Below are 12,568 nucleotides of genomic sequence, written 5' to 3' on the forward strand. Positions count from 1 at the left end.
GGGACAGGAATAGATGGTGTACAAAAGTAGAAAAACATATGATCCAACGGGTAAAGAAAGATAAAAAGGTAAAGTTAATGGCTCTTTACTTCAATATGTCTCGTGTTCAGCACAAACCAATAAATTAACAAGACCATACAGGTTACCGAGTATGATCTTATGACCATTATGGACACATAATTACAAGGAGATCAAAACTAAATATTCAGGAGTATATAACATTTTTAAAAGCCAGAAAAGCAGACAAGAGTGTTGAGGTAGCATTGATGGTATGGGATGAAATAATTATGATAGCAAGGAATGATCTTGTATCAGAAGATGTAGAATCCATTTGGGTTGAGGTAAGAAATTAAAAGAGAAAGTTGACACTGGCAGAAGCAGTCTCTCGGCTCCCTAACAATAGATATATGATGTTGCTGGGAATAAATCAGGAAATAATGAAGGCATCTAACAAAGGCAGTACATGAATCATGGGTAACCTTAAAATTCATGCAGATTTGGATAGTCAGATTGGCAGAAGAAACAATGAGGAAGAATTTTGATCGGAGTTTCCTAGAAAAACATGTTTTGGATCCAATCAGCAATCAGACTCTGATGTGTAATGAGGCAAGTTTAAAAAATTATGTAAAAGGTCCCCTAGGAAACAGTGACCATAACATGGTAGAATTTAACATTTAGTTTGGGAGGGAGGAGTACAAACATAAATAAGCGTAATTTCAAAAGAACGAGGGAGGAGCTGACTGACATGGTCTGGGTCAGAAGTTTAGCAGCAATTTACAGAACAGAGGAATCCAAATTCTGGAATAATAAGAAAGACAAATGGAATGTCAGACTTCATTTTGAAGGGAATAGTGTATAAAAGTTGGGAGGTTTAGCTAATACTATACAAGACATTATTCAAACCACCTGGAACAGTTTTGGTCCCCTTATCTAAGGAAAGATATACTGACATTCGAAGGTTCCCCAGGCTGATCCAAAGAATGGAAGAACTGTCTTGAGGTGAAGTGGAGTAGATTGAGCATGTACTCATTGAAATTTAGAAGAATGATAGGTGATCTTATTGATTCTTCAGTGATTTGATAGGGTATATGGGAGAGTATTGGACCAAAGGACATAATCTCAGAGTAAGGGATCACACATTGAAGACAAAGATGAGGAGGAATTTCTTCTATCGAGGGTATTGAATTGATGGAAATCTTTACTATAGAGGACGAGTCAGTGAGTATATTCAAGGCCGAGATAAGACTAATTTTTAATCAGTGAAGGAATCAAGTGTGAAAAAGACAGGGAAGTGGAGGTAAGGATTATCAGACTTGCATGATCTCATTCAATGCCTGAATAATCTAATTCTGCCTCTACATCTTGTTTTATAAGCTTGCTTTTTGGCAGATGAGCTTTTAATCAGTCTATTCCTTACAGCATACATATTTGCAGTTTCAGGCAGGACTGTTTTAGATACTAGTTCTTTGTGCATCTCATCTGCAGCATTAAATGATAAACTTATAACTTGTCCAAGCATAATGGACATGTCTCCATCTGTGCAAAGGGTGTGCATGTAATATCTATTCCTTGCAATTCTTTCTGGCAGATTTGGATGTATATAGCGAGGCCAGATTTTCTACCCTTCCGCAGTTGGACTTAAACTTGTGCTAGAGAGCTGTCTTCTTGAACCACTGCTTCATGGTATAGCTGTTCCAGTAATGCTGTTTAGTTGTGAGCTCTCTCTCTCTACAACTAATTTGCATTTTCTCATTCAGCTTCCTGAAAATAAATGACCTATTTCAAGTAGACTCATTCTATTTTGCTGACGGTATTTTATATACCAAGCCTTACATTTGGGGTGAATGTTCAATCACTCACCCATAACTTTCGCATGGAGCCTCCTCACAACTTTAGTACTGTTACCACTTTCTACAGCACCTGTGACAACTCTTATTAATCTCACATTGGCAATGCATTTGCTTATGTAAAGATAGAAGATAAAACCATAAGACATAGGAGCAGAAATTAGGCTGTTCAGCCTATAGTCTGCTCCACCGTTTAATCATGGCCAAATTCCATTCTCCTACTTTCTCCCCGTAACCCTTGATACTCAAGAACCTATCTATCTCAGTCTTAAATATACTCAATGACCTGGCCTCCACAGCCTACTGCGGCAATGATTCCACAAATTCACCATTCTCTGGCTGAAAACATTTCTCCTTATCTCCTTTCTAAAAAAGGTCCTCCCTTTACAATAAGGTCATACCCTCAGGCCCTAGTCTCTCCTGCCAATGGAAGCATCTTCCCAACACCTTATCTGTCCAGGAAAGACATGAGAAAATGCAAATTAGTTGTGGAGATGATAGCTTACAACTTAATGTTCTGTCACATTCAATCATTTTATATCCACCTTCACTGAAGAAGAGGGATGAAACTGTCAACATCGGAGTAACAGAAAAGATTGTAAAGAAATTGGGTAGGAGGAAAATAGATAAAAGAGAGAGATTTTTAAAAGGATAGCAGAATATATGAGCAGAGGGTTAAGATGGTGTGGAATGCACAACCAGAAAAGAAGGGGTAAACGCTAAATTCAATTAAATATCTCTCTTCCTTTTAAAAATATAAAGTCTTAAGGGGATAAGAGACAGGGAGCTTGCACAAGCACATTGGGCTTAATGGTACAACATTCTATATTATGGGTCTAAGAGCATCATACCAAGGTGCAGGAATTCTGATCAGGCTCTTGGAATGTGCAGTAAATGGTGTGCCAACAAGGAATTTCATCATCAGATGATCTAACACCAGAATGAAAGAGTTTCATTTCAATGTTAAGACAAGACATACAAAACTCCTACCCAGCCTATAACAGAACTCAGGTATGCAACAGCTGCTGACCTGGCTGCAATGCCCGACATGAATACATTCAATTTGATGACAAGGGTAATTAACTAGCTGACAAGATTCCTGAGATCCATGAAGTTCCAGATATTCATAAGCTGTTGTGACCGAGAAGAGTCAACTAAGTAGAGTGACAGGGACAACTTTAATAAGTGTTATGAAGATGTGGGTGAACTATACCTTTGAGAGTTAAAGCGTGACAGCATCTAGTGTTCTGAACTAGACACAATGTAATGTGCGCTCCAGCTACTGGAACAGCTGGTTGCCTGGAAACAAAAAACAGATTTGAATTAGCTCAGTTTAAGTTACACCCTGAAAAGTATCAAACTCCAATCAAGTTTGATTCGAGTATATTGACAATCTTAAAAGCCAATGACACACTGTGATGCTCTGGGGTATAAGACCGGGGGAAAACTGAACAGGTGGGAGGAGGACCACCAAGCCCTAGCATGTAAACAGACTGCCTGAAAAAATGTTTCTTAAACTGATTTCCAATCAGTGACCTGTGATGCAGAATTCCTAAGAAGAAAAGACACAGGAAGATCCAAATAGAAGAACTGAAAGTTTCCTTGTTGAGATAAGATGTTTTGTTTTGTAAACCTTAATTGGGAGTTTTATCAGACAAGAATTATAGAAGGGAAGGTAAAAGATAGGCTAAAGTAAGAACTTGTGAATAGTTGTTCGTTAGTTAATTATTTCTTAACGTATAACCGAATAAAGTTGTTAATTTTTACTTTAAAAATAGTTCTTGGCCACGCACGTTTTTTGCAGACGACTGCACAGGATAAATCTTTTCTGCGTTGCTCGTTTTAAATTAAGCAGGAGGGTTTACACAATGTCGTAACATGAGTGTGTTCTTCAACAGTGCAGTATGTCAAGCAAACTTGCCATACTAAGTCCTTTCAGATAAAATGCGGGGCTAGAACATATTGCCCAATCTAAACAGAATTTGCAATCAACCCCTATTCAGTTGAAATCACTGATGCAAATTTAATTCTTGTACTTCATTCACAAAACATATTCTTATCTATCTGGATTAACATTCATCCACAAAACCACCTGCCTTAATAGGGGTCATTGCACAGCAAGTTTGGCAGTTTATTTAAAAGTTTACACTCTACATAACAGGTACCACAGTTGAAAATATCAAAAATCCATGCTTTCACATAATAGGAGCTAGGCTCTTGGCAATACAGAAACTTCCCTCATCAGATAATTACATACTGACAAACTTCAGTAGTTACTTAGTGAGTTAATACAATCTGCAATTACTTACAGTTCCAGTTAACCACTCAACCTCATTACACGTCTTCAACTATTCATCAAATCATGCGTGATGACCAATTTTCATTATATGCACGACCGTTTGGGTTCATAAAAATGAATTTGTCTTATAACGATGTGAAATCAGTCTTCTTGATCTCTTATAAAAGAATTTTATAGCATTATAACCCAAGACACAATATAATTAATGAAACATCCTCGATACATTTATTAGTCCAAAACATGAAATTCTCCTGTGGTCAAGTACTACTCTGTTAATGAAAGAGAATGTTTTTCTGATTCATCCTGATGTGTACACTCTCAGATGAACAGCTTACTCATTGCTTTACCCATTTTTTCATTTTGTGCCTTGATCTGTTCAATAAGAACTCGAAGTTGCGCTGCAGCAGCAGAGTTTGCTGGTTCCAACTTCAGTACTCGCTTCAAATCACGTTTGGCTTTGTCAAACTCATTAATGGAGGCATAAGCCTGACCCCTTCGGTACAGGCATTTCACAGAGTCTGGCTCAATCTCCAGTGCCTTTGAGCAGTTGTGGATGACATTTCTGTACTGCTTCTGTTTTATCTGACAGGCTGCCAGGTTTGAATACAAGGCCTTTTTGGCCTGGACATACTCCTTGGTTTTCTCAAGAGGCACATCATATTTCACAGTCACCAGCAGCTTCAGAGATTTTGCATAACGTAGTGCAGCTCCAAAAAGATTCCCACTTTTAAAATGCTCAGTGGCTTTAGCTTTGTGATGCATAGCCATCTGCCATTTTTCCTCAAATCCAATTTCCCAGGAGTCCCGCTGGAGGGTGAACTCCTCCAGCTTCACAACTATTCTCAGTCCTTCTCTGCAATCTGTGAATGTTTTCATCAAGTCTGGAGCAGGAATTAGCTCACATTGCTCTCCCAAAAGCATAGTCTCAACACATTTCTCGATTAGTTCTACAAACTGTGTATCAGTCTCACCAAGAATCAGCTCAACTGACTGATTGATCCCGTTTTGGAAATGGGTCCCTGCATCAAAACTGCTGGAGGGTTCCACGTCCACACAAACACGACACGTTGAACCTTCTTTGGGTTTATCGAGACCACTACCTCTCTGCAGAATTTTCTTCACGAAGGAACCATCTGGGCATGTCCAAGTGAAGGGTTCAGGATTAGTCTGTTCTTCGGTGGGAGCATTTTCTAGTCTATCACTGAGAGTAGTGGCTGCCAAGGTCTCATTCAATTGGCTTACTGCCATGACTCCACAATTTAAATTATTACTCCCATCTCACCACTGTGCATTATGTACGAATTTGACAGTACTGATGGCTCCCAAGTCCAATATGGAAATCAAAAGAGAAAATGCTGGAAAATCTCAGCAGGTCTGGCAGCATCTGTAAGGAGAGAAAATATGGAAATCAATGCACTCAAAAAGGACCTGCAGTTTACTTCTGAAAAATAAAATATCAATGATGAGGATTTAAAATATGTTCACCACATTTCTTGATCACACTGCTTCCTGTTCATGGCTTCTTTAAAAAAAATTAAGAGAAGTCTAGCACCTAAATACCTAAAAATGGAAAATGGGAAGCCTTCAGAAATGAGATAACGAGAATCCAGAGAAAGTATATTCCTGTTCGGGTGAAAGGAAAGACTGGTAGGTATAGGGAATGCTGGATGACTAAAGAAATTGAGGGTTTGGTTAAGAATCCAAAGAGTTTTTACAAATATATTCAGGACAAAAGGGTAACGAGAGAGAGAATAGGCCCCCTCAAAGATCGTCAAGGCGGCCTTGCGTGGAGCCGCAGAAAATGGGGGAGACACTAAATGAGTATATTGCATCAGTATTTACTGTGGAAAGGGATACGAAAGATATAGACTGTAAGGAAATAGATGGTGACATCTTGCAAAATATCCAGATTACAGAGGAGGAAGTGCTGGATGCCTTGAAGCGGGTAAAGGTGGATAAATCCCCAGAACCTGAGCAGGTGTAACCCAGAACTCTGTGGGAAGCTAGAGAAGTGATTGCTGGGCCTCTTGCTGAGTTATTTGTATCATCGATAGTCACAGGTGAGGTGCCGGAAGACTGGAGGTTGGCTGATGTGGTGCCACTGTTTAAGAAGGGTGGTAAGGACAAGCCAGGGAACTATAGACCAGTGAGCCTGACATTGGTGGTGGGCAAGTTGTTGGAGAGAATCCTGAGGGACAGGATGTACATGTATTTGGAAAGGCACGGACTGATTAGGGATAGTCAGCATGGTTTTGTGCGTGGGAAATCATGTCTCACATTGAGTTTGTTGAAGAAGTAACTAAGAGGATTATGAGGGCAAAGATGTAGAAGTGATCTATATGGACTTCAGTAAGGCATTCGACAAGGTTTCCCATGTGAGACTGATTAGCAAGGTTAGATCTCACAGAATACAGGGAGAACTAGCCATTTGGATACAGAACTGGCTTAAAGGTAGAAAACAGAGGCTGGTGGTGGAGGGTTGTTTTTCAGATTGGAGGCCTGTGACCAGTGGAGTGCTACAAGGATCGGTGCTGGGTCCTCTACTTTTTGTCATTTACATAAATGATTTGGATGAGAGCATAAGAGGTACCATTAGTAAGTTTGCAGATGATACCAAAATTGGAGGATTAGTGGACAGCGAAGAGGGTTACCTCTGATTACAACAGGATCTGGACCAGATGGGCCCAATGGGCTGAGAAGTGGCACATCGAGTTTAATTCAGATAAATGGGAGGTGCTGCATTTTGGGAAAGCAAATCTTAGCAGGACTTATCCACTTAATGGTAAGGTCAGAGACAGTCTTGCTGAACAGAGACTTGGAGTGCAGTTTCATAGCTCATTGAAAGTGGAGTCGCAGGTAGCTAGGATAGTGAAGGCAGCGTTTGGTATGCTTTCCTTTATTGGTCAGAGTATGGAGTACAGGAGTTGGGAGGTCATGTTGCGGCTGTACAGGACATTGGTTGGGCCACTGTTGGAATATTGCGTGCAATTCTGGTCTCCTTCCCATTAGAAAGATGTTGTGAAACTTGAAAGGGTTCAGAAAAGATTTACAAGGATGTTTTCAGGGTTGGAGGAATTGAGCTATAGGGAGAGGCTTAACACGCTTTGGCTGTTTTCCCTGGAGCATTGGAGGCTGAGAGGTGACCTTATAGAGGTTTACAAAATTATGAGGGGCATAGGTACGGTAAATAGGCAAAGTCTTTTCCCTGGGGTCGGGAAGTCCAGAACTAGAGGGCATAGGTTTAGGGTGAGGGGGGTCGGGTGATGGCAGGTGGGACTAGGTTGGGTTGGGATATCTGGTCGGCATGGACGGGTTGGACCTAAGGGTCTGTTTCAATGCTGTATATCGCTATGACTCAAGTCACATGCACTGCAACATTTAAGATAGCTCATCATGACGTCACGAAGGCCAACTAGGCATGAGCAGTGATGTTAACATCTCAAACGATAAAGGGAAAAAGCACCCAATAACCACTCCCTGCTTTGAATGCAGTTTTAAGCACGGCAGCTACCATGGCTTTTACCAGGGACATTAAATATCTGATCTGTGGTGCTAAATCATTCCAATATTTCCTCCTACAGTGTTCCAGCAAAGCCCAATGTAAGCTTGAGGACCAGCGCCTTGTTTTCTGCTTATAGAATTTACAGCTTTTGGGACTCAATGTGGAGTTCAACAACTTCAGAGTATGAACATGGCCAGGTCCTCCATTTTGAGAACATTCTTGCTCCACATGTGTCTTGATGTCATGGTCTTGTTTTCAGATCTGACCTATTTTTAAACATTCACACCTATCAACTATATCTATTTTGCATAAATAGATCTCATTTACTACCATTAGCACTCCCTTTGCCCATGTTTGGGCACATTCTCCACTTGCTCCTCTTTCTCCTTGTCAATAGCATTACATTATTTTTCAACCCACAATCAGTTCCAAAGAAGAATCATTGGACTCAAAATGTTAACCCTATTTCTCTCTCCACAGATGCTGCCAGATCTGAGTATATCTTTAGTATTGTTTTATTTCAATCGCCATCATCTGCAACTTTTGTTTGTTTGTGTTTGTCTCACACACTTTTCAAAAGTGTATCTGGGTAACATGCAAGAGACGGAACCCTGGCTGACCTTACATTTTTTGAAGGAAAATAGCCATTGCAGCAGCAGCAGCAAATTTACCACAGTGAATGTAAACTATACAATATAGTACAACACCATGAAGTACGTGAATAATCAGAACTGTTAAAAGTCACTGACTTAAAATATTAACTCCATTTCACTACCTACAGATGCTGTATGACCTCTTGACCAACCTGGTCGTACCCTGTAACTGTCTTCATTTATCCCCACTTCACTACCTTGCCCCCACTTCCCCCTTTATCTGCAGCTTCCCCCATACTCCCAGTCCTGAAGAAGGGTTATACCCGAAACATCGACTTCTTCACCTCCTGATGCTGCCTGGCTTGCTGTGTTCTTCCAGCCTCTCTGGATCCCAGCATTTGCAGGTTTTTTTTGTCTCCTGAGTATTTATAGCATTTCTTCTTTTATTTCTAGCATTTTTGATATTTCACTTTTGTACCCATGATATAGGATTGTTTGCATATCAGAGGATAGTAGGCAGTGATAATCCCCAGCATTCAGTGGGGGAGAGGAAATAACTGCATTCTTTTACTATCAGCAGAAGGAATAGGGACAGCCAATACAGACTTAACAGAGCAATTTTAAAGAGATGGGGAATTGGGGGTTGTAGGCATTGAGCAGGTGTTATTGAATGTGTCAGAACAAAATGAGAAAATTAACAACAAAGCATTTGTAGTCCTGATAATATAAATTGAGGTATGTGTATAGGAGGAAGGATGTTATGGTAATCTTTAATAAGGTCTTGTTAGACCATAACTAGAATATTGCATCCATTTGTTTCCCTCACTTTAGGAAGGATGAGAGAGTCCCTGCAAGGGTGCAGACAACATTCTCAGAATCTATCCAAGAATGAAGGATTTTAGCTAAAAGGTTGGGTGGTCAACTATTTAGTGTAAACTGGGATCATGAGAGCAGGAGATGGGTCTAATGGACAGGATGAGATTGAAAAAGGGAGATAGGAAAGGAATTTGAGAAAGATGGTAGATTAGGATGAGTACCGACATCAGTATAATAGACAATAGGTGCAGGAGTAGGCCATTCTGCCCTTCGAGCCAGCACCACCATTCATTATGATCATGTATTATAACAAGTTTGGTCAGGCAGACCAGTGGGAGATTTAGTACAGGGACATCAATTCCACAACTTAAATTATTACTTCCATCTCACCATTGTGCATGGTGTACAAATTTGACAGTACTGAAAGGAACTTTCATCAAGTCTGGAGCAGGGATTAGTTCACATTGCTCTCCCAAAACTCTCTCAACAAAAGCAGCTGATCTGATGGTATCAGTCCAACAAATAATGAAATCCACAAGCCGCTGGCAGTTATTGCCTAAATGTTGTTCAAGACCTGAAACGTGATGCTTACGAAGGTGATGTAATAAGGGGAGATGATCAATACATTCAAATGAAATTAGATGAGCACTTGAGAGAAATAAATATGCAGGGTTATGTGAACAGAACAGAGAAATATGACAAAGCTAGCATGGTCTCCACAGGACAAATGATCTTTTTTGGGCTGTTATGTTCTGCATCTCTGACTCTTTGTTGTGACTTTGCAGTCAGAAAAAAAGGCACTGATTTACATACAAAGTTCACCTGACTGCATTACTGCATATGCTGGGAACTGTACTGGAAACAAAAAGTGCTGGAAATCACAGCAAGCCAGGCAACATCCATGGAGAGAAAGCAAGCTAACATTTTGAGTCTCGATAACTCTTCGTTTCCCCTCCGGCTAAACTGTTCCAAACTATCCAGCCTATGCAATTGTTTCTCTTGACAAATTCTCCATACCTAGCCACATCTTTGAAACTTCTTTCTGCTAATCCCGCTGTGCCCTTTCCAGTAAGGATTCTTATTTATTTTCAGGAATCTGCATTTCAGAGTCCCTCTGTTACTCAATACTTTTCAATATTTTATTATTTACATTCCATCAACTTATTTACTCTTCCCATATGAAATATTTATGGTTTCTGAAGGAAATTGTTTCTCATCCTGCTTCTCCAACTGAAACATCTGTGTGGAAAGAATCCTGGAGGTCAGAACCAGAAAAACATTTGGCTTCCCTATGAGTGACATTTTTCGCACTGCACAGGAGAAATTTATTTTCTTTAATTTCAGAAGACATTTGATCTCTTATGAAGAACCTTACAAATTATGAACAGGAGTAGGTTGTTCAAGCCCTTAAACCTACTCTACCATTCAAACTAGTTATATTTCAGAGTTCCCAATTTGCAAAAACATTCACACGATTGCAACAAAGTGGCAGAAAACCACCAATACTTACATAAGCAGCAATGATGGATTGGGTTTGTTTCCCCTCACATGATCTGCAAGTTCACATTAGAGCAATACACTCACTGGAGGCATGTATGTAGCTGCCATTATAGCACGAATGTAAGAGGTCAGGAAGACATAGAGAGCATGCATGAGAAAGATATGCTACATTTCCCTAAAAAAGATTTTAGAAGTAGCATAATTTTTAACTCTACCAAACTAAAAAAAATTAAATAAAACAAGTTACCCTAAAATTGGAAATTATGCGTTTTCATGTTGGGTCACACCCCACGCTTAAAATGTATTCCACAACCTCCAATAACATAATTACCTCCCATTTTGTTTAACCAACCCCTCCTCTTTTCCTACAGGAAATAAACCCATCTTGCTCCCTTCGGTAAATAAAACCCACCTTTCTCCCCTCAATAAATGCCCATCTGTATCCTGAATAACAAACACTCTGCTCAGTTACCTTCCTCCTCAGCAAATATCCTACTCAGTAATGACCCCACCTTCTCTCTGCTTCTAGTGGGAACCTCCCCCCTCAGTAAAAGTCACAGCATCCCTGCTGTGCGGCAAGAGGCCATCCGGTCCATCAATTATGCACTAGCCCACCCCACACAACCATTACTCCGCATTTCCCATGGCTAATCCAGCTCAACTGCACATCTTTGGACTGTGGGAGGAAAGCTGGACGTGCAAACTCTGCACAGACTGTCGCCCGAGGTTTGGCATAGAAACCGGGCCCCTACACAAGCCACAGTGCCCACCCTTTAAAAAGCCTACGCTCTCATGAGGAAGTCCTATTCCCCTCGTCCCCTCCCAGGCTTTGGGAAGCGTCCGCGTGCGGTTTTGTGCCAGCGAATCAGGGTCCTCCCCTCCCAGGGCGCGCGGACCCGGACCAACGACGATTCGAGATTCAAAAACAACCCCCGTGCCGCGAGCCCCCCTAACCCCTCCACTTGTCACCGACCCCCGGCATACGGGGTCTCGTCGACGTCACTTCCTTAACGACGGGCCTTCGGTTGCCACGACGACATCGGCCTGACAGAATTTCTTCCCCCCACCTCCGCACCGCACTTGCGGTCAGGATTACAGCTGAGCGGGGAATGGACTCCAACTCGGGGCTCGGGCGAGGGGAAGGTGCGCCAGCGGAACTCAAGTGTTGGTCCTGGTGCCAGCTGTGCCCTCGCACGCCTGTCGCTCGCGGATGACCTCGGGCGGGCTCTGGGAGAGCCCTCGCTCTGGACAACGGCGGCCACAGCCAGGGAAGGGAGGGTGGCAGCCGCGCCGAGCGACCCCCTCCGCCGCGACCCGCCTGGACCTGTTAGCGGCTGCGTTTGGTCAGAGCTAGGCCCAGGAGCAGCAGCAGCGCCGTGGAAGGGTGGTTATCCGGCCTACCCATTCCTCCCTCCCTCTCCCCAGCATGTGGGTACAAATCAGGAGGGGTGGAAGGCTGAAATGCAACCCAGAACTCGAGAGTGGCCCCTTCAAATGCTGTGATCCAAGGAGAGAGAAACGCTGAGGCGAATGGAGCAAGGAGCTCACGGTGTGATGTCTCGACTTTCCACATAGCAGCCCTGAAAAATCTGAAGCCAACTGTTCACTTCCTGCTTTGTCAAAGCTGTTGTTGTTGCCAAAGGCATTATGTTGGCAAACAGAAATAATAACGTTTCGAGCTGTGACTTTACCACGGTCCTGATTTTATCTGCATATTTCTTCAGAGAGTAAGGACACGGCAGAGAATACTTAAAAGTAGAAAAGGTATACCATACCCATGCAACAAGTTTGGACATTGCTGGAGAAGCTGCAAATCTGAAATAAAGGCAGCAAAAGCTAGAAATACTTAGCGGGTCTGGCAGTATCAATAGGGAGATAAACAGAATTAATTTTTCAGGTCGTGATGTTTTACACCAAAGGATCACTCAAGGCTGAATTGAAGACTTCATCCAGTTATTTGTACTTAAGATGAATAATGCAAGACTCACTGTATGTAAGCTAATAGATGCAC

At 41.7% G+C, this 12,568-nt stretch overlaps 1 protein-coding gene across 3 annotated transcripts; it reads right to left on the minus strand.

The window, feature by feature from the left end:
- Window positions 1-3,934: 3,934 nt before the first annotated feature.
- LOC132832746 (FK506-binding protein-like) lies at window positions 3,935-12,154 on the minus strand. 3 transcript variants are annotated; one of them, XM_060850872.1, is made up of 3 exons: window positions 11,542-12,154; window positions 10,568-10,658; window positions 3,935-5,530 (listed from the first exon to the last, which is right to left on the minus strand). In XM_060850872.1, exon 3 carries the CDS (start codon window positions 5,392-5,394, stop codon window positions 4,465-4,467), a length of 930 nt encoding a protein of 309 aa, XP_060706855.1. In that variant the 5' UTR covers window positions 5,395-5,530; window positions 10,568-10,658; window positions 11,542-12,154; the 3' UTR covers window positions 3,935-4,464. The 3 variants fall into 3 exon arrangements, with proteins under 3 accessions (XP_060706855.1, XP_060706854.1, XP_060706853.1); XM_060850871.1 differs by having other exon boundaries at window positions 11,531-12,154; XM_060850870.1 differs by having other exon boundaries at window positions 10,805-12,154.
- Between the last annotated feature and the right edge of the window lie 414 nt (window positions 12,155-12,568).

Source organism: Hemiscyllium ocellatum, chromosome 35 (assembly GCF_020745735.1).
Source record: "Hemiscyllium ocellatum isolate sHemOce1 chromosome 35, sHemOce1.pat.X.cur, whole genome shotgun sequence".
Lineage (NCBI taxonomy): Eukaryota > Metazoa > Chordata > Chondrichthyes > Orectolobiformes > Hemiscylliidae > Hemiscyllium > Hemiscyllium ocellatum.

What these genes read in the sequence shown, in the direction of transcription:
- LOC132832746 (XM_060850872.1), bottom strand. Translation starts at nt 5,394, where the DNA reads ATGGCAGTAAGCCAATTGAATGAGACCTTGGCAGCCACTACTCTCAGT.